This window comes from Oryctolagus cuniculus, chromosome 19, assembly GCF_051225735.1.
Source record: "Oryctolagus cuniculus isolate XC-2025 breed Fujian yellow rabbit chromosome 19, ASM5122573v1, whole genome shotgun sequence".
In the NCBI taxonomy this organism is placed as follows: domain Eukaryota; kingdom Metazoa; phylum Chordata; class Mammalia; order Lagomorpha; family Leporidae; genus Oryctolagus; species Oryctolagus cuniculus.
In genome coordinates this window covers 52,863,584-52,886,118 of record NC_142885.1, presented here as the reverse complement: position 1 = coordinate 52,886,118, position 22,535 = coordinate 52,863,584, and the positions used below count along the sequence as shown (strand labels likewise).

The window sequence follows — 22,535 nt, the reverse complement described above, 5'->3', positions numbered from 1 at the left end:
AGTCCTTAACTGGAAACAACCAGCCATGGTCACCATTCCATGTGTTTCCTTTTGGTTTCTTCTTTTTTTTTTTCTCTCTCTCTACTTAGGTTTATTTCCCCAACTGTTTTATTTAAATAAAAAAAAAAATCAAAGCAAGTGGGAAATCTCAATCAGGAGGGACTTTTTTTTTAAAGACAGTCACAATGGCTTTTTTTTTTTTTTTTTTGAAAGGCAACGTTACAGAGAGGGAGAGAAGGGTAGGGGAGAGAGAAAAAAATCTCTCATCTGCTGGCTCATTCCTCAAATGGCTGCAGTGGCAATGGCTGGGTCAGTCCAAAGACAGGAGCCAAGAACTCCCTCAGGATCTCCCACATGGTGACTCTCATTTGGGCCATCTGCTGCTGCTTTCTCAGGTGCATTAGCAGGGAGCTGGATCAGAAGTGAAGTGGCTGGGACTCCAACTGGCACCCATATAGGATGCTGGTGTTGCAGGCAGCTGCTTAACCCGCTGCACCACAATGCCAGCCCAGCAGGAAGTTTCTGCAGTGGCTTTACTGCCCTGTAGTGATCTGAGATCATGGTGAGAAGATTTTGTCTTGTATACCAAAATATATTGTGAAGAAATGAAAGCATCGAGTCTGGTGAAGGGGAGACATTGGGGAGAAAAGTGGGAGATGAGATCGATGGTCATTGGCTCCAAACCTCAACCAATCAATCAGCCCATCAAGTATTATTATTATTATTATTCTTTTTTGACAGGCAGAGTGGACAGTGAGAGAGAGAGAGACAGAGAGAAAGGTCTTCCTTTGCAGTTGGTTCACCCTCCAATGACCGCCACGGCTGGTGCATCACACTGATCCGAAGCCAGGAGCCAGGTGCTTCTCCTGGTTTCCCATGGGGTGCAGGGCCCAAGTACTTGGGCCATCCTCCACTGCACTCCCGGGCCACAGCAGAGAGCTGGCCTGGAAGAGGGGCAACCGGGACAGAATCCGGCGCCCCGACCAGGACTAGAACCCGGTGCGCCAGCGCCGCAAGGAGGAGGATTAACCTAGTGAGCCACGGCTCTGGCTTTTTTTTTTTTTTTCTTTTTAGTATTATTGAGCTCCTATCATGTGCCAGCTCTAGGGAGACAGAAGCAGACCCAACATATGCCTCTTCTATTTTAATGCCGCTCACGGTATCAGAGCAAAAGATGTGATTATTACTAACAAAAATGACAGCAGTAACAATAGCTAATATTGGTAGTGAACCTACTATGGGCAAGTTATTGTGCTTAGGTGTGTTTTTTCTGTTAATTTTTAGAAGTTATTTATTTGAGAGAGAGAGAAAGAGAGGGAGAGGGAGAGGGGGAGAGAGAGAGAGAGAGAGAGAGAGAGAGAGAGAGAGAGAGAGAGAAAGAAAGGAGGGATACTCCCATTCGCTAGTTCACTCCCCAGATGCCCACAATGGCTGGGTCTGGACTGGGGCCAAAGCTGGGAACCAGGAGCCCAATCTCCCACCTGGGTGGCAGGAACCCAGTTCCTTCAGTCATCACCACTTCCTCCTGAGGTCTGCATTGATGGGAAGCTGGTGTCAGGACCTGGAGCTAGGAATTGAACCCAGATGCTGAGACAGGGCCATCTTAACCCCTATGCCAGCCACCCACTTCTGTTAATGTTTCCAATGTGTTGCCATATTTAATCCCAGCAGCTCTATGAGTATTATGAGTATTATGAAAATAATAAAGTGGCTTAGAGCGGTTACGTCAAATTGGAATAAACCATAAGTAAGGTAAACTCTCCCAGGAGATGATATTCAATCTGAAGGTTGACGGATGATAGGGAGAGGGTAAGCAGGAAGCAAGCTTCAGAGACCACTACCAGGAGCTATTTTATTACCAAGGGCAGTGGATTGGTTTTGAGTGATAAGCAGGGTTAGACTGGACAGGATTGGTGTTTGCACATGAGGGAGGTGAGTGGTGCAGGCACATCCCAAGAACCGAGGCAGAAGAGGAACTCCGTGTGGGGCATGTCCAGCATGATATCCCAGTGGTGGTGCTGAGAGGAGCTCTGGACGAGGGGTACAAGTTTGGGAGTCATGAGCGTGAGCTGACTTACTGACGTCACGTGCATTAACGAGATGGCCTGGGGAGAGAAGGGACCAGCACCTAGGGGGTAGTCTCGCTATTGTCGGACAAAATGAGAGGAGGAGCCAGCTCAAGGAGGAAGGGGCGGGATGGCGATGTCACCAGGAGGCTGACTTCTGTGCAGCAGAAAGAAAGCAGGATGTCATTAGAGTTGTCCTGAGGAGGTGATGAGAGTGTAGTCCTGGACATGTGTGATGAAACCATGTCACTCATGAATGCCATGGAAACGATGATGGTGTGGGATGAGGTCCGGGGTCTTTGAGTTGATTCGGGCTCTTTGGTCATTTGCCAGCGACACCACTGTACTCTAGTTATTGAAAGAAAAAAAAATAACTGGGAGCTTATGGGGTAGTGCATCTCTGAGTGCCAGCCCTGAAAGGTCAGGGCCCAGAGAAACTCTGGGAACCCAGGTGGCAGGAACTAATGGATGACCTTCACATGGTGACCTACTGGGATAGGTCACCAGCGTCAGCTCTTTCCTGTCCCCATGTCTCACAGCCTGCGCGAAGGAGTGTGATCCACTAATGCTGGAGTGTTGGGACCTGTGCAAGGGGAGAGCTGGTCACCTCTCCAGGATTGCACGCAGTGCAAGCAGGATGGTCCCCCAAGAGACAACCAGCACGTTTGTTACAAGAGGAAGGGGGATGGCTGCTGGGCAGGCCAAGCTGGCAGATGCCCTCTGTAGTCTACATGGCCCTGTCTGTGATTTAGTGGCTTTTGCACCATTTGTCTTTGCAATCCTTGTACTTGTTTTGGTGTGTCACCTGCCCAAGGATTGAGCTTTCTCTATTTTACTGTTTTATAGTGCAGGGGGAGCTCCTGGGAATAGCATGACATTGTCTTTGGCCTTGAAGCCACTGAGCTCTGGAGGCATGATCTGGTGGAGGAGATTCGTTGTCATCGTTAAGAAAAGGTGTGGCCATGTGGCTGTGTGGCCTCGCCTCTCCCAGCCAGGGTGGGATGTTCATCAGCAAGGTGGATGAGGTGCCCATCCTAAAGGCATTTACTGAGAAGCAGCCCAACTGACAGGCACCCATGGGTCCAGGACCCCTGCCAAATCTCACATCCCCGGTGCTTTGTCTCACCTGAGACAATTGTCTTCATCAGGAGTTGTGATATGCAGAGGAGTTGAAGGAAAGGTGAGACATTGTATCCCAGCCGTCCTCAATTCTCTTCCTCAGTTCAGTCCACTTGGATGGATTGCATTGAGTGCCCTCAACACCAAGCTCCTAAATGAGCTGAGGTTGCTTTGTCAGAGGGCACGAAGCGCAGCTCATCCTCCAACTTCTCACCTTTGATATATCAGTCAGAACCCCTTCAGTCACCAAAGACAAAGGTCCAATTCAAGCTGGTTTAGGAAAAGAGGAATTTATTAAATGCAAAAGTCCAGGGGTTCTTCAGGTATGGCTGAATCCAGCCATTCCCATGGTGTCCATCGATCTACCTCTTGGCTCTGCTTTTCTCTGTTTCGCCTTCATTTTCGGATGATGAAGAAGGCAGATGCTGACTGCTTACTCCCTACGAGTTCAGCAACTGCGCTAGGAAATAAATCCTGTTCCCCGATGACCCCAGCCAGAAACCTGAAGCTGATTCTCAGTGGGTGGTGGCTTGAGTCCCATGCCCATCCCTGAATCTATACCGTGGTCTAGGTCCTGCATCCACCCATGGAGCCAGGGGGTGTGGGCAGCCTTAGTTGACTCATGAGCGAGTCAGAGACAGGTGAGGCCCCAGGAGAAGCACAGGAGTGGGTGCCGGCCAAGCAGAAATGGTGATGCATCACACCTGGCTTTGGGGCCCTGGCCTTCCCCTGGCCTGAGAGCTTAGGACCAGCTGTGGTGCGTAGTGAAGGAATGCTGATGTTTCCCTTGGGCCATGTCCCTGTGCCCTGTTGCCCCCAAGGCCTTATCTAAAGGTAGAGGCCCCAGGATCAAGAAAGGTCTCCAGGTGTTAGCCAAACAAGCCGAATGTCCTGCTCAGGGCCCGGGCTCCCCAGGGGCTGTGGGAGCAGGGTGATGGGGAAGCAGCCTTCCTCTCATGGATTGATTTCTGAGGGCTGTTCTTCACCTCTTCTTGGCTCAACCACTTTATCTTGCTTAGTTTAATTTATTGGGCAACATTATAAATGAGGGCATTTCTTTCCTGCAGCTGCTGACCATGACGAGGGCCCTGCCTTTTGCTTTTTTTCTGCCTCCTTAGTGCTTGGCTGTTGACAAGCGGATGAAGTTTGCTGTCTCTCCTCCCTTAAAGGAGGAAAGCATCATCATTAGAATGTTAACATTTCACCATGAGACTGGGTAAATAAAAGATTGCCCAGGGGCCGACGCTGTGGCAGCAGTGGGTTAATGCCCTGGCCTGAAGCATTGGCATCACATATGGGCACTGGTTTGAGACCCGGCTGCTCCACTTCCAATCCAGCTCTTTGTTGTGGCCTGGAAGGGCAGTGGAGGATGGCCCAACTCCTTGGGCCCCTGCACCCATGTGGGATACCTGGAGGAAGCTCCTGGCTTTGGGTTGGCACAGCTCTGGCCGTTATGGCCATTTAGGGAGTGAACCAGAGATGGAAGACTTCTCTCTCTGTGTGTAATTATGACTTTCAAATAAATAAATATTAAAAAAAAGATGGCCCACCCACTGGATGGAATAAGATACAGTGTGGAAAGAGAAAGACGGTGGGGCAGCTCTCTATGTATTGAGGTGGAACAGGTCTCCCCATCAGCCCAACAGGCTTGCTTTCTTTCTTTCTTTCTTTCTCTTTCTTTCTTTCTTTCTTTCTTTCTTTCTTTCTCTTTCTTTCTTTCTCTTTCTTTCTTTCTCTCTCTTTCTTTCTCTCTCTTTCTTTCTCTCTCTTTCTTTCTCTCTCTTTCTTTCTTTCTTTCTTTCTTTCTTTCTTTCTTTCTTTCTTTCTTTCTTTCTTTCGACAGGCAGAGTGGACAGTGAGAGAGAGAGACAGAGAGAAAGGTCTTCCTTTTCACTGCACTCCCGGGCCACAGCAGAGAGCTGGCCTGGAAGAGGGGCAACCGGGACTAGAACCCAGTGTACTGGCGCCGCTAGGTGGAGGATTAGCCTATTGAGACATGGCACCGGCCCCCAACAGGCTTTCTTTTGGGCAAAAGCAAGTGGCAGAGGCAAACGAGACACTTCTGGACACATCTGAGTCACCTGGGGGCTTTCCAATTGCATGGAAGCCTACCCCGCTCCCTCCCACCCCCATTCTTCCCCAGACCCAGTAAGTCAGAATCCCTGTGAGTGGGACCTCGGTACTTTTTGTTTTAAAAAGTCACCTCCCCAGGTGACAGCAGGGCACAATGGCAAAGAAACAGTGGCATGGAATTGCATCATGTGAGTCAAACAAAAGGGACACAGGTAACAAAGGAAAGGGGAAGAAAAAGAGAGTATCTTAGTCTATATTTAGCTGTCCCTCTGGTTGGGAGTGGGTTTGGTGCCAGGGCCCCCCATGGATATGGAAATCTGTGGATGCTCAAGTCCCTTATCTTAAATGGTGCAGTTTTCATATCTAACTAAGCACATCTTGAAGTCATCTATGGGTGACTTATAATAGATAATGCAATGAAAAACCATGTATTAGTTGTGTTGTGTTGTTTAGGGAGTAATGACAAGAAGTAAATGGTCTGACGTGTTCAGTACAGACACGTTTTTTCCCCCTCACATCTTTTTGGTCGGCTGAATCTGTCGATACTGAGGACCGGCTCTTGTCTCTAGCATTCTGAGGGTGGAATCATGTGTGTTCTCAAACATGCAGAGAATGTCTCTAGGTTACACAAGAAACTGTAAAAAACAGTCCCTTCCAACAGCAGTGATTCTCACCGTAGACTCTTTCAGAATGGTTGCATTTTTAAGCCGTAAGCATGGTCTGCTCTTTTGAAAAGAAATTCTCGCTGCAAACCTGAAGCCAGCTGAGCAGGCCTGGGAGTGACCTTGAAGGCACAAACAGCTTGTCTGTGTTGGGGCAGCCGCCCACTGGGTCACATGCAGCATCCCACCAGCCATGGCCTCTGCTGCCTTCCTCTTGACTCAGCTGTAATGAATGACTTCTGAGTGTGGGAGTGACCAAACAAGCTCATTCATTGATTCCATTCAGTACTCATTCATTCATTCCTGTCATTATTAAGAATTGGATATGAGTCAGGAGCGTGTTAGGTGTGTAACTCTGAGCTCATCTGCACAACCACGTGTGAAGTAGGGACCGTATCCTATTCTATGGTTTGGGGATATTGTAGCTCTTATCCCCTTCTATGGTTTGGGGATATGTTGAGGGCGGGGGATATATAGGCAGGGTGACCAGCTAAGACAGAGCAAGATCATGTGCACTGGTGGCACTTAGATACATTGGAATGGCCTGGAGAGAGCTTTTAAGAAAATGCTCTTTGGCAACTCTGGACCTGTGAACCCAAGGCCACTGTTGGCTGGAGCCATGGGTCCCCTCAAGGGCACGTGCTCTTCAGTTCAGTCCAGTCACCACTGGATCCCTTCCCTATGCCTGCTTTAGTCACAAGGCCTGGCGTCTTCATCAGGCATTTGCGTTAGGGAGGGAGGATGACTGAACCCTTATGTCTTGTGAGAATTCTGAGCTGAATTATAATGTAGAACGGCTCATTTCTCTTTCAGCTTGGTCTCCAGTCTGGGGAACTAAGCTCTTCTGCCTTCAATTGCATTTGTGGTCTGCATGCAATGGGCTGCTGGCATTGATGTTCATGGGGTAAATGTGTACAATAGGGAATGTATAAAATACGAAATAGCAAAGGACTGTCATACACCCTGGCAAGAGTGCGGGCCAGCAGAGTGACAGCAGATGGGACTGAAGTTAAATGGCAGTTATATTGTAGATGGATGTCAGGCTAAGAATTTGAACTTTATTCTTTAAGCCAGTGCTGTCCAATATGACTCTCTCCAGGGATGTAAATGCATTGTGTCTGTACTGTCCAATATAGCAGCCTCTAGCTAAATGTGGCTGTTTAGCACTTGAAATGTAGCTAGTTGGATGGGGAACTGGATTTAATTTTTTACAATTTTTTATTTCTTATTTGAAAGGTAGAGAGAGAGAGAGAGAGAGAGAGAGACATCATCCATCCACTGGTTCATTCTCCAATGCCTGCAATAGCCAAAGCCAGGATCCTGGAACTTAATCCAGGTCCCCATGTAGTTGTCAGGGACCCAAGTCCTTGAGCCAGGATGCACATTAGAGGAAACTGAAATTAGAAGCAGAGCTGGGACTTGAGCCCAGGTACTCTGATATGAGAAGCAGCATATTAACCGCTGTGCCGAACACCCACCCCTGCATTTTACACTTTATTTACTTAATTTGGATTCACATAGCTCCATGTGGCCAATGAACAATGAAGATGTAGACAAAAGACAGCTAGTGAATGTGTAGAACAGTGAAATAACACCAAAGCTGGAGTTTCAGAGGAGGAATCTTCCAGGTATGTGTAGCCTGCATGGGCTGACAGGAAGAGGGTAGGAAGAATATCGAAAATGCTAAGCATCCAGTTGGCACTTGCTGTGTTCACACACTGTGCCAAGGTAAACTGACTGAATTCTCTTAACAAGTCAATGAGGAAAGTACAATTATTGTCCTGAGTTGATGGACAAGGAGACTGAGACATAGCAAGGTCAATGGACTTATTCAAGGTTAAATAACTACTAAGCAGTGGCAGCTGGTATAGAATGGAGGCGACTTGGCTGCGGGGCTTGTACCAGGAATCCCTGCCTCCTTCATGGAGAATGTGCTTTGTGCTGTCCCCTGCTGCTGTGTGTTCACATGTGACATCCCATTTAGACTCCATAACAGTCACATCACACTGCTGGGCTATCTCCTTGATGGTTATGGAAACTTTGGCTCCTAGAGAGATGTCAAGGCTGACTGATCCGTCTCTGGGGGAGATCAGTTCAGGGTTGATTGCAAAACTGCCTCTCTGAGTTACAGAGGGAAATTAAGGCGGAGTCAGTGGGGAGTGCACAGGAGGATGTGGTGTGAAAGATGTTGCGAAGGAAGAATCAGTGGGATTTAGCAACTGACTGAATGGTGGGGGTGAGGAACACAGGGGAGCAGTTCTTCTGGAACAGGGAGATGAATGGCAAACACCGCGGGAGAGTGTGGGCTCTAGCGAAAGACAAATCTGGTTCAAATACAAGCTGCACAAGGCCGGGCAAGTCATCTGTCTCTGAGTGTCAGCATCCCTGTTGATACCATGAAGGTCAAATTGCCTTCCTCCCAGAACCGTGATGAGGGTGAGGTTGCATCGTGGGTGTCAGAGCCCTTTGCACACTCAAGTAGCACGGCCACAGGAGTCAGTCCTGCTAATGCCAGGGAGGTCGGATATTGGGTGGAAATGGTAACCAAACCTTTCTGCCTTTCATCATGGAGGTGGTTCGGTTCTGAAAAGTGTCTGGGGGAACCACACTTTGTCTTGAGCATTGGACAGAGTGAATACAGATAAGCCAGTGGGTCAGCTTTGACCTAGAGGGAAAGAGTGGCCCTCCCCAGTCATTGCAAAGTAATGCTGCATGCTGATGGCTTCAACTCAAATGCCCCTTTCCACCAAGCCCTTTGCATGTATTTTCCTATATGAGATTTACAGCACCCTGACAAGGGTAGGTACTTTTATTATTTCCATTCTGGAGAAGGAAACTGAGGCAGAGACAGGTATAATAACTTGGTTAATGCCCTGCCATGCACAGGTGGCAGAATGAGGGCTCAGGCAAAGGTCCGTCTGACTCTGAAGACCTGGTTTGTAACTCCTACAGGCTCTCCCCCGAAGGTGAGCCTCTGGGAAAGTACCAAGGGTCCTTCTCTCTCTGTCCACCACAGATACCTTAACCAGTGCTGGAATTTCTATCTTAGGTTGATTTGGATTTAGGGGCAAGGGTTGCATCCCAAGGCTATCAGTTTTCTACCATAGACCCAATAAGAATTAGGCAGAAGGGTGGAGATAACTCCAAAAACAAAGAAGTCCAGGGATTTAATTTACTCCTTTTTGAAATACAATAAATGAATGATTTTAGTGGTTCGAGTTGGGAGTCTGGGGGTGGTGTGCAATGTGAAGCAGAGTTGGGGTCTCAAAGCTTTTCTATCCACTGATTCACTCCCCAAATGGCTTCTATGGCAGAAGCTGGGCTGATCTGAAGCCAAGAGCCAGGAGCTTCTTCCTGGTCTCCAGTGTGGGTGCCTGGGCCCAAGCACCTGGACCATCTTCTACTGCTTTCCCAGGCAAATTAGCAGGGAGCTAGATCGAAAGTGGAGCAACTGAGATTCAAACCGGTGCCCATATGGGATGCCAGTGTTGCAGAGGGTAGCTTAATCTGTTGAACCACAGTGTTAGCCCCTGGCATCAATTTCTTAATGCTGCTTTCACAAACCACCACAAAAGTTGTGGCTTAAAATATCACACATTTTTTATCTTATAGTTTTTGAGATCAAAATTCTGAAAATGAGTGTTCTGGGGTCAAAGTGTTAGCAGGGCTGCATTTCTTTCTTTTTTTTTTTTCTAAAGATTTTATTTATTTATTTAGGAGGTAGAGACAGAGAGAGGGAGAGACAGAGAAAGGTCCTCCATCTGCTGGTTCACTCCCCAAATGGCAACAATGGCAGGAGCTGGGCTGATCTAAAGCCAGGAGCCAGGAGCCTCTTCTGGGTCTCCCATGCAGGTGCATCCTCCACTGCTTTCCCAGGCTATAGCTGAGAGCTGCATTGGAAAAGGAGGAGCCGGGGCTCAAACCCATGCCCATATGGGATGCCAATGCCACAGATGTTGGCTTAGCCTACTACGCCACAGCGCCAGCCCAGGGCTGTGCTTCTTATGGAGGTTGGAGGGAAAAGATCTGTCCCTTGCCCTTGCATTGCCACCCACATTCCTTGGCTGGTACCCAGTTCCGGCACAGGCATCACTCCACCCTGTGCCTCCATCATCGCATCTCCAACTCTGACTCTCTTTCCTCATTCTTAGGGAGGTACCTGTGGTTTCATTGGACCCATCCCAATAATCCAGTGTAATTCTCTGTGTCAAGATCCTTCACTTAATTACATCCACACTGTTCATCTTCATATTCCAGGTTCTGGGATTAAGGCGTGGGCATCTGTCTGCACACCTCGTTACACTCTTGTGTGTAACAAGGGAGGGATGTGTGTGGACAGAGCTTCTCACTCATGGCTGCAGCTGAGTAGCAATTTTCTCTTTTAAATAGGCCATGCATGCATGCATGCATTTCTTTACGTGGCCCTCAGATATTTTCATTACTTATCTGGCCCGTGGGCATTTGAGTCTAAACCCCATGTGCAGTCATAACAAAGTATGGCTATAGACCAAGCCCAGAGGGCTGTGGCCCGAAGCCTTCCACACTCTGTAGAGCAAGGGGTTATTGAATAAACCATGAAGCATCTAGAGATTTTTTTTTTTTTTGACAGGCAGAGTGGACAGTGAGAGAGAGAGACAGAGAGAAAGGTTTTCCTTTTGCCGTTGGTTCACCCTCCAATGGCCGCCGCAGGAGCCAGGTGCTTCTCCTGGTCTCCCATGCGGGTGCAGGGCCCAAGCACTTGGGCCATCCTCCACTGCACTCCCGGGCCACAGCAGAGAGCTGGCCTGGAAGAGGGGCAACCGGGACAGAATCTGGCACCCCGACTGGGACTAGAACCCGGTGTGCTGGTGCCGCAAGGCGGAGGATTAGCCTAGTGAGCTGCAGCGCCGGCCACATCTAGAGATTCTTGGCTCTTACCTGTCTGAAAGTAGAACCAAGTGCCTTTTTCAACAGCTCGGTAAATGTTGCCTGTTCTTTAAGAAAAGCCGGTCTTACCCTGAATTTGCCAAACAGAAATGAGGGGGTGTTTATTTGTATCACAAAAGGATTTAGTTTGTTTCTTAAAATAGCCAGCCCTACTACTTTCTTTAAAGTGTTTTAGTTCATGGGAAATTTGATTTGCACAACTTTCCAGCAACATACTGTGTAGAGGAATTACCTGTGCCAGAAGTTCGTCAGCTTTCTGAAGTCTGTTCCTGGCTGCTGTGTAGAGGATGCTGGCGAATAGTCAAGCCACCCAGGATTCGGATTCCTCCTTAGGAAAGATGGATTATTTATTTCTCAGGCTAATGGGGAAACTGCCTAAGGAGACCTCAGCCATGGTAGAGGCACAACGCTCACTGTACTTGCACAGTGTGGGCGGACCAGCCAGAAACTGTGTCTACCATGCAGGGGGTTATGTTTTCTTCTTTCTCTGTGGCTGCTAATAATTCATTCTTTTGTTCACTCATCCACCAAATACCTGTTTACTGTCAGTTATGCACCAGCAATCATGGTAGACACCAGGGAACTAGAGCTGAGGCTTCATCTCCTTGCCAATGTGGATAAGGATAAATAAGACCATGACTGATATTCTGGATCTTTGCAAGAAAGATTCTATCATAACACAACTACTTGAATGTGAAAGGAAGCTTTCCTAAATAGTTATGGGTCAAGGAAAAAAATTAAAACCACAGTGATTAACCACTTAGAAACTTAAAGCCATCCTGGCACTAGATATAGAATGTAGGATGCAGCCAAAACTGTACTGATAAGAGGGGTTTTTAGCCTTAAAAATCTTTAAATTTTTAATGGAGAGGTAGGAAAGTAAGGGAACTGAACAGTCAATTTAAAAAGCTTTGAGGGGCCAATGCTGCGGCGTAGTAGGCTAAGCCTCCGCCTGTGGTTTTGGCATCCTGTGTGGGTACTGGTTCAGGTCCTGGCTGCTCCTCTTCCAATGCAGCTCCCAGCTAATGGCCTGGGAAAGCAGTGGAGGATGGCCTAAGTGCTTGGGCCCCTGCATCTGCGTGGGAGACTCTGGGGAAGCTCCTGGCTCCTGACTTCAGATCGGCCAGCTCTGGCTGCTGCAGCCTTTGGGGAGTGGACCAGCAGACCTTTCTCTCTGTCTCTCCTGCTCTCTGTCTGTAGCTCTACATCTCAAATAAATAAAGACAAAAATAAGAATCTTTGAAAAGGACAGTAGGTTATAGCTGCAGGCTTGTGCTGGATCCTCGTGATGTGGTGAGCACCTGATCATGGATCGGCTTTCTTCTGAGAAGACCCCCGTGATGGAAACATCGTCATCACTGCCACTTTTCCTAGAGGAAACTGAAGGAGAGAGTGATCAAATAATGAGTCCAAGTTATAAAATAATGGGTGACCACATATGGTCATCTGACTCCTGACCCATATACAATGCACATACGTGAGACCAAAAAAAAGTAAAAATAGCAATTAATCAAGTAGAATAGAGCCCATAAGAGTGGATAAATATTATCTATGACCAACTTCTTTAAAATAATAGAATAATAGAGACAACAAAGACAAATCTCTGGAAGAAATCAAAGAGAGACCCTGAACAATACGAGGATAGAATGAGGAACGGCATAGATTAAAACATTAAGACTGCGGTGGAAAATTTGGGGGAATAAATCCCAAAGGTTAGTTTGAGAAAAGTTGGAAAACTTTTCTGTGTGGTGGAAATGCGGAGAGTGAGGGCGAGAGGAAGCCAGCGACAGCTCAGGAGCAGCCAGGGATGTAGCATCGTCCCTTTTATCTCACATGGTAAGGGAAGTTCTGGGTGTGGGAATATGATCAGAGGGACAGACAGGTATGTTGGCAAGACAAAGGAAAAGAAAAATATTGTTATTTTTGGGCTAATGTGGTTCCCTATCTGTGAAATTCAATGGAAGCAACTGAAAACTAGCGAAATTCTTTTGAGTTTAAAAATGCTTACAAAACAAATATACAGAAGATCGACTGCTTTCTTATTTGTAAACAATGACTAGTTGGAAAACAAAGTGGAAAAAATGCCAAGTACACAGTAGCATATAAAAAAGAATCCCTCAGATGTGGTTAAATAAGAAATGTGTAGAACCTATATGAAGAAAATGACTGTATTGGGAGACATAAAAATAAGATTTTTAACAAAGGCAAAATCAATTCCTGGTGATAAGACCCATTGTTGTTAAAATGTCGATGATCTTGAATTTCATTTCTAAATTTAAGATCATTTTGATTAAACTCCCAATAATTTTTTTTTTTTTTTTTGGAGGGCAAAGGTAGACTAAGACAATTCTGATAGAAATTCCATTGGCATTTAAAAAAATCTTCATGGATTGATTTTAAAGACCACTTGGAAGAGCAAACATACGGTGATGGCTCAGAAAATGTTGAAAATAAGGATAATGAGGGGCGACTTGTGTTGCCAGGATGCAGCATATTATAAAGCTACTATAATTAAAACCCCTATTGCCACACTGCAAGACAGATCAGTGGAACAGAACAGAAGGCCCAGAGACAGACCCCAGTGTATATAATTCTTGAACACATAATAAAGTTGGCATTTGAAATCAGTGGGGAAGGGATGAATTATTCAATAAAAGATGCTGGGACAATTGGTTACCTATTTGGGAAAAAATGGCAAATTGGATTCCCATTTCACATCAAAGGCTAAGAATTGACAGATGGATTAGAGAATTTAAGGTGGAAGTGGTGGGGTGGGCGTTATGGCGAGCAGGTAAGGCCTGCACTTGGGGAGCCCATATCCATCCTGGAGTGCCTGGGATTGAGTCTGGCCTCTGTCTCAAATCCAGCTTTGCTGATGGAACCCTGGGAGGCAGCAGATGGTGACTGAAGGACTGGGGTCCCTGGGACCCATGTGGGAGACCTGGATGGGGTTCTGAGCTCCAGACTTCAACCTGACCCAGCCTTGGCTGTTGTGGGCGTTTGAGGATTGAAGTAGAGGATGGAAACTCTGTCTCTCTCTCTCTCTCTGATTCTCTCTCTTTCTGTCATTCTGCCTTTCAAATATATATAAATAAATAAAACTTTCAAAGAATAGTGGGACTGATACTATATAAAAATAAAAAAGAGTAATATTTATATAAGCTTAGGGCATGAGGAAGGCTTTTTGAAGTATAATTGGATTAAGTTTTCTTTGTCTAGGTTTTCCTTGCAGTGGTTTGAAAGTTATATATAGTACTTTGTCCTTAATTATGAAAGCATACATTTGAACTCCAAGTGTCCTAGATGCAGTTTTCAGCATCTATAACTGCTTAAGGAATAAGACCCAGCACATTTCAGTTGTTAACCCTCCTCTACCCCTACTTCTTATACCTTGGGTTCTCTCTGTCTCTTTCTGCCTCTGATTTAAAACTTAATATTGTGGAGACTTCAAACATATATAAAAGTGGACAGAGTGGTATAGTAAATCCTTATATGTGCACTACTCAAGTTTAATAATGACCTATCATGACTAATTTTTTTCATCTATAACCATCCCTGGCATATTGAATTATTTTTAATTGAATGATTTTATCCATGAAGATTTCAAGGTGTACCCTCAAAGATAATGATTCTATAACAAAACATAACTACAACACCCTTATTCACCAAAATATTTTAATTCCCTAATACCAATACAAACCATTCCCTACTATCATCAGAAAATCAATGAGTATATATCTTTTTCTCTGATTGTCTCTTTGAATATATGTTTTCTCCCTCCATTTCTGTCCCCTCTTACAGTTTATTTGTTGAAGAAACCAAGATGGTTGACATGTAGTTTTCCACATTCTGGGTGTGTGTGTGTGTGTGTGTGTGTGTGTGTGTTGGAGGCAGGGGCAGTAGGGGGTTGCTAATTGCCTCCATGTGGTGCCATTTGTATATATTCCTCTATGATTTACACTTTCTGTAAAATTATGGTTGCACTGAGGTGCTTAATCCAGCTCGGATCTGGCTGTTGGGCGGGAGTGCTTCATGGGTGGAAAGTGTGAGAGCCTGGTTGGTAGGCAGGTGGTATCATTCCGTGATGTTAGCAGCTGTTGGCGATTATTGCCTACATCCTATCACCAGAGGTAGCCGTAAGGTTTCCTAATCTATTTTTGTTTACTGATCACGTATTTTAGGAAGGTTCTGAGCTGGTCTTTACAGCATGTGCCATCTTCCAAAAATCCATGGTCTAGAGGTTGTAAAAATAGATTAGAACAACAAAACTGTAAACGAAGATGTGAACCCCGAAAGTCTGTTTTGTATTGTATGCATTCTCTGACTGCTTCTGTCCCCAGCTGATATAATCTCCAAATAGTATAGTCATAGCATAGATGCATTTAACTGTTGCAAATTCACATATATGTATATGAGGGTACTTGGAAAAATTTCTGGAAAATGGAACAAAATGGTAAACTTATTTTTGGTAAGGTTTTTGATACATGCACAGTATTTCTTTTTCTTTATCTTTTTTTAAAGACTTTTTATTTATTTATTTGAGAGGTAGAGCAACAAACACTGAGAAGGAGAGACAGAGAGAAAGGCCTTCTGTCCGCTGGTTCACTCCCCAAATGGCTGCAACAGCCAGAGCTGTGCCAATCCGAAGCCAGGAGCCAGGACCTTCTTCCGGGTCTCCCATGTGGGTGCAGGGGTTCAAGCACTTGGTCCATCTTTTGCTGCTTTCTCCGGCCACAGCAGAGAGCTGGATTGGAAGAGGAGCAGCCAGGACTAGAACTGGCGCCTTTATGGGTTGCTGCACCACAGGCGGAGGATTAACCTACTGTGCCACTGCGCCGGCCCCAAGTGCACAGTTTTTCATGCCATGCACTTTCCATGAAATTTTTGAAGACACTTTGTCTATATATTTGGTTGCAAGCTCCCAAGGTCACCATGTGAACATTACAGCCTAATTTCCCCTTACTTAGCTTTGCTCCTGGTGAGATGGGGCCATGTGTCTGCCATGCCCTTTATTATCTTGAACCTCTCTCTCTACATGTGACTCTAGTATTTAAAGTACATTTTTTTTTGTGCATTGCAAACCTAAACACAAGCCTACTACTTCATCTGGTGCCTGACCTAAGAAATGGCATTTTGTTCTCAAACTAATAGAAAACCAGGCGTTTGCGCAATCTTCAAGGGAGCCTAATTGGAGCATATGTGATCTTTTGAACCCTAGCTAACTTTAGAAGTTTACCACCTGTGTGAGATGGAACATCACTGTACTCAAGACGTTGACTCCAACGAAAGATGAGGAGCAGAAGCTGAAGTTACTGTTTATTTTGGAATAAAGCCTTTACTCCTGATGAAGTCCAGGTTTAATGATCTGTTCTTCCCTTTCTCTCTCTCTCCCTCCTTTCCACCTTCCTCCCTCCCTTTTTTTCTCTTGCAGTTTGCTGCTTTGTAGTGCACAAGCGGTGCCATGAGTTTGTCACATTCTCCTGCCCTGGTGCTGACAAGGGCCCAGCCTCTGATGTAAGTAATGATCATTGGTCATCCGTCTCTGTCCACGGTCCTTGCATCCTTTCGGTAAATGTGAATGAGCACACCCAGACAAATCACTGGAGATGCTCTCGTTCCAAGGCGTGATGGTCCCTACAGCCTCTGAGACAGCTTTCCTTTTAGTGGAAAAAATAATATAAAATATTTTGAGGGGGGAGTGCAGCTGCATAGGAAACCAGCTAATTCTCTTATTACAGTTTTACTTAAATGTCTTCTTTACAATGTGGGCCTAGAGTGATGGGCAGTGGTTTAATGCTAATGTAAAAAGGCAGTTTTGTGGGCACTCAGCGGTGTGGTGTCGAGCTGGTTTGCTGAGTACCCACGAATTAGGAGGAAATGAGTTTATCCTGGTACTGTGCACCCCAAAGTATGACCTACTGTTGGTGGGACAGCAGATGTGTAAAGATAAAATGGGCAAATGATTTTTGTTTTAATAATTAACAGCTTATTTCAGTATGCATTGGAAAAACATGCAGTAGGAGTTTTGCATTTATGCTGGCATATAAAGTTTCCTACCTATGCAAAGTTAAACAAAAGAAAAAGTTATTTGAAGAAAATACTAAGTGAGTGACAGGATGGGTGGTGGGAAAATGTGGCAGAAGTTTTGGTGCAAATTGATTTCAAGTTGGGGTACATTGTTGATTGCCCACCCAACACTCATGCACAGCCCTAGCCTTGCCTGTCTCCTCCTTTCCTCCAAGCTAGAGGCCGGACACGCCTGCTGCTTGCTGTCCCAGTGTCTCCTGTAGCTGGTGAATGAGTATGGGACTCTGTTCTGCTCAGTGGTACCTGAGAGAAAGACTGGGCAGGGCTTCTGGACAGGATTTTCCTTTCTGATAGGAGAGGATCTCTCGGGTATTCTTGGGTGGGGTGGCAACGGCTTTTCTATGTCAGTGATGAAGACGCTAGTGATATCCTAAACATGGCAGAATGGAAGAGCTGAAGGAACCTGGGTCATTGATGCCCCTGATGAGCTGCTGAGCCACCTCTGGGTCTTCTTGCCCCCAGACTGACTAGGGAGGATGCTTGTAAGAAGCTCTTCTTGGTAAAACCTCATTGTTTGGAGGTATTCTTTTACGGGCAGCTGAAACTGTCCTGACTGATAAGATTTGCCGTCATGCCCTCGCCCACTGCCCAGTACAAACAGCACTCAGCGTACTCCACAAGCAGCCATCGCCCCTAGTGCTTCCTGGAATTTCGCGCATAACTTTGTCTCTGTGACCGGTCCTGTTCCACACTGAACAGCTGACCTCAGCTTGTCCAAAGTCAGTAGTAACTACCTTCTGTCATTGAATTTATTCAGTGGTCATCAACTGGTTTGCTACCAATCAGGAGGCTCGGCTGTTGCCATAGCAACAGGAACACGCTTACAGCTTGTGCTGTATGGAAAATGTGGTACTTGGAGCTAAGAACTCCAAGAAACACGGAACAGCCAAAGCCCTTGCAGGTCTCTGGTTGCAAAGACAAAGTTGGGGACCAATTGTGTCCTCTCAGATCCCACTTTGAGAATCTCTTAGTGCGATTCCCTCTCTCATCCCCGGGAAGACAGGCAGGGAAGTCTGGGAGGACTGCTTGACTCCATCTGCAGGTTTGAATGTTCACACAGACTGAGACCTGACACCCGAGCTGCAGCCAGGGGGATGTCATTTTCTGTATCCTAAATATGTATCTGTTGAATGTTTCTGTTGCCAGAGACAGAAACTCGGTTCAAACTGGTTTAAATGAAAAGAGGAATGTTTTTGTGTCTGATGTTGAAGAGCCCAAGGATGGCCCTGCTTCAGGCACAGTGAATCAGGTGGTTAAATAAGGTTTCCAGGAATCAATCTCTCTCTCTCTCTGTCTTGTATGGCTTTCAGTTTCAGGAATGGTTTTCCCCTATGGGAGTGTGATGGCCACCCACCTTTAGTCTTACACCTTGCCAGCTGTGCAACTTCATGATAAGAGCTCGAGTTTCTTTTTTTTTTTTTTTTTTTTTTTTTGACAGGCAGAGTGGACAGTGAGAGAGAGAGACAGAGAGAAAGGTCTTCCTTTGCCGTCGGTTCACCCTCCAATGGCTGCCGTGGCCGGCGTGCTGCGGCCGGCGCACCACGCTGATCCAATGGCAGGAGCCAGGGTACTTCTCCTGGTCTCCCATGGGGTGCAGGGCCCAAGCACTTGGGCCATCCTCCACTGCACTCCCTGGCCACAGCAGAGAGCTGGCCTGAAAGAGGGGCAACCGGGACAGAATCCGGCGCCCCAACCGGGACTAGAACCCGGTGTGCCGGCGCCGCAAGGTGGAGGATTAGCCTAGTGAGCCGCGGCGCCGGCAAGAGCTCGATTTTCATTGGGCCATGTGTCATGTGTAGCCTGAAGGGTGGGTAAAGCTAGTTGGTCAGGCCTGGTGGTTGCTCTTATGCTCTGAATGTTTTGCTTCCTCCAAATTCATGTGTTGAACTCTAACCCCAAGGTGAGACCCTTGGGAGGACATCAGATCATGACAGAGGAGACAGAGGGATCCCTGAGCCCTGTCTCACCCTTTCCACCATGTGAGGTTACGAGACGACACTGTCCGTGAGGATGTGGATGCTTGCTGGACGCTGACTCTACCAGTGCCTTGATCTTGGACTTTTCAGCGTCTAGAACCATGAGAAATAAATATCCATTATGTAAAATTCACCCAGTTCTGGTATTTTGTTAAAACAGCCTAAATGAACTAAGACAAAAACTTTTGGTACTGATAGTGGTCCTAGCAGAACAGAATTTTATTTTTAAAAAATATTAATTTATTATTTATTTGAAAGGCAGAATTCCAGAGATATGTGGAGGGACAGAGAGAGAGAGAGAGAGAGAGAGAGAGAGAGAGAGAGAGATATCATCCATCCACTGGTTCACTCCCCAGGTGGCTGCAGCAGCCAGTGCTGGACCAGGTGTAACAGGAGCCCAGAACTCTATTCAGGTCTTCCACATGAGTGGCAGGGCCAAGCGCTTGGACCATCTTCCATTGTCCTAATCCCCAGGCACATTAGCAGAGATCTGGATCAGAGATGGAGCAGCTGGGACTTGAGCCAGTGCTCATATGGGATGCTGACATGGCAGGGTTACCCACACAAGGCTGGATCCTGCTCCAGCCCTGTGGAACAGCATTGTATGGATGAGTTTCTGGATTGGTTCTGGGGTTTCTGGAACTGGCTCTCCTCTGATTGGTTTCAAACATACTGATGACTTGTTCTAGGAGTAAAGAGATACACAACATATCTGTGTTGGGTGCTCGTACTCAATCACTTACAAGAAGCAGGGGACTAAGTGATGCTGTATATGATGTTTTGAAAAAAAAAATAAGGAATTTAAATAATGATGCTGGTCACTCCTAATGTTACTGTACCAAATGGTGAAAAGAATGGATGAGGTTCAGGATTCGAACTCCCAACTCAAGGGCTGCATCTATGGTCTGAGAGCTTCTAGGTGTGCCCTGAAGGAGAGCCCTATAGCATGTAGTGGCAGAGCTGAGCGTTCTGAAAAACCAGATGCACAGACTCATCCTGCCAGGGGCTGAGTTACAGTGCAAGTTGAATTCCCAGCATCACAAGGTGTTGATTGGGAAAGAATAAGAGCCTGGGGGCAGGCCCTGTGGCACAGCATGTTAAAGCCCCAGCCTGCAGCGCCAGCATCCCATATGGTTGCCAGTCAAGTCCTGGCTGCTCCACTTCTGATCCAGCTCTCTGCTATGACCTGGGAAAGCAGTGGAAGATGGCCCAAGTCCTTGGGCCCCTGCACCCATGTGGGAGACCTGGAAGAAGCTCCTGGCTCCTGGTTTTGGATTGGTGCAGCTCCAGCCATTGCGGTCATTTGGGGAGTGAACCGATGGATGGAGGGCCTCTCTCTCTGGCTCTACCTTCTCTCTCTGTAACTCTTTCAAATAAATAAAATCAATCTTTTCAAAAAAAAAAAAAAAAAAGGAAAGAATAGGATTCTGTAAGAATGGGATCCTTCATCCCCTGATGGAGACCCTGATGGGTCTGGGGACCTTAAGCTTCTGAGTTCAGATGGACCTTCTTTGTCAATGGAAGGGGTCACCCTAGAACTAAAGAAATTGGCCTCCCTACCTCCAGCAATGGTGGCATCTCCACCCACGGTCGGGTTGGGGGCCTTTTCACCCCATATGAGTGGATTAACTCTGCATTGCCCAGGGGAAACAGACATGCCCTTGCTTGAAGCAGCTGCCACACAAAACAATGCTGATTCCCCTTGGGTCCACACTCAATACCTCCCTTGCTTCTTTAACTGGACTCAAGTCCCAGCAGGCCCCTAAAGATGGGGTACAAAATGTGTCCCATGAAGAGGTGCATGCACTCCAAAAGAACTTTAGTGCTCGAGTTTTCTAATTTATCCAAGCAGAACATGTGTAGAAATGGATAGGAAGGAGGTGGAATAATGATGGAAGGAATATAAAGCTGGATTAGGCTGAATTTATTGACATGGGTTCACTAAGCAGAGATTATGGCTTTACTATTTTCACTTGGGGAATTATAAAAGGCTCTAAAGGAATGGTTGGTTGGCTAAAATACAGATCAAAAGACGGCCTGCCATGAGCAAGTTGAAAATGCCCACCTCCTCTGGTTGAATGTAGAGGAAAGTATTCAAAAGGTTAGGGAGATTGGCATGCTAGAGTGTATTTGTCATTTAAAACCCATTCCCATATGCTGGGAAGGTCCAGAAAATATCCCTTTCACCAATACTTTGAGAGATAAGGATGCCCAATGTCCTTGAAAAGCTCTGTGATCACTCTTCTCTGTAGCCCAGACCTCACAGTGGGAACCACAGCCACTTAACTGGGAAATCTAAATACAAAGGGAGTAATTAGATCCCAGGGTGGCAGCGCCATGTGGACGCACTCAACCACTAAAGGCACGGTGAGCGTAGTCGCCATAACGGACAGAATACTCTGGCTAATGCTTCCAGGGTGTTCCTTACAGTGAAAAAGCTAGGAAGCCTAATACATTCTCAGCTGGTCTGTTATAAGCAGAGAAGTTATAGGTCAAGTGAACAAAAGCTCAACTTGAATTATAAAAACAAACAAAAAAATCACAACCCATCAATTAATTCCCAGACTTGAGCCAGTTTACAGACCCAGAACCCTTTGAATGAAGGGGGAGGGGGGGGCTGAGTATTCTAGAAAAAGGCCCTGGTAGATTACTGAACATTTATATTATTATTTATTTTCCCAGCCTTCCTCAAAGGGACCTTTGGCCTCTTACTAGGGGAGCTGCACCAGAGAAAAAGAAATGATCTGACCTTCTGAGGACTACAGGGCACTAGCTCTGAATTGATGCTAATTGCAGGAGACCCTAAATGTCACTGTGGCCCTCCAGTCAGAATAGGGGCTTATGGAGGTCAGGAGACCAATGAAGGTTTGGCTCAAGTCTGTCTCACAGTGAGTCTAGAAGGGCCCCAAGCCCCTCCTGCAGTTACTTCTCCAGTTTCAGAATGGATGATTGGAATAGACATCCTTAACAGTTGGTGGAACTCACAGGTTCCCTGACCTGTGTGAGGGGTATTATGATGAGAAAGGCCAAATGGAAGCCATTAGAACTGCCTGTATCTAGGAGAAATGGTAAACCCAGAGCAATACTGCATCCCTGGACAACTGCACAGCTTAGTCCGCCATCAAGGACTTGACAGAGGCAGAGAGAGTGATTCCGACCACATTCCCATTCCCCTCTCCCGTTTAGCTTGTCTGGAAGACATGGATCTTGGAGAATGACGGTGGATTTTTATAAGCTTAGCTAAGTGGTGAGTCAGCTGTACCAAATGTAATTGCTTGAGCCGATTAACACATCCTCTGGTTCCTTGTTTTAGCTATTGATACAGCAAATGGTTTTGTCCCCCATTCTACTCATTCAGCCCACCAGAAAAAGTTGCTTTCAGCCAGCAAGACCAGCAGAACATCTTGACTGTCCCACTTCAGGGGTCTGTCAGTTATCCAGATTAATGTCGTAATTTAGTTTATAGGAGCCTTGGTCACCTTTTCCTTCCACAAGATAGCACAGTATCTGTTAGATTGATAAAATTACACCAATTGGTCCTAGTGACCAAGAAGTATTAACTACACTAGACTCACTGATCAGAGTATGGGAAATCAATCTACCTGAAATTCAGATCACTCGTACCT

General features: G+C 46.3%; 1 protein-coding gene across 2 annotated transcripts in view; it reads left to right on the top strand.

The window, feature by feature from the left end:
- PRKCB (protein kinase C beta) overlaps positions 1 to 22,535 on the top strand; it is a 356,481-nt gene that overhangs the window by 129,716 nt on the left and 204,230 nt on the right. For both annotated transcript variants that reach the window (NM_001101725.1, NM_001101723.1), the window contains 1 exon segment: positions 16,278 to 16,360. In NM_001101725.1, the coding sequence (NP_001095195.1) occupies positions 16,278 to 16,360 (83 nt within the window).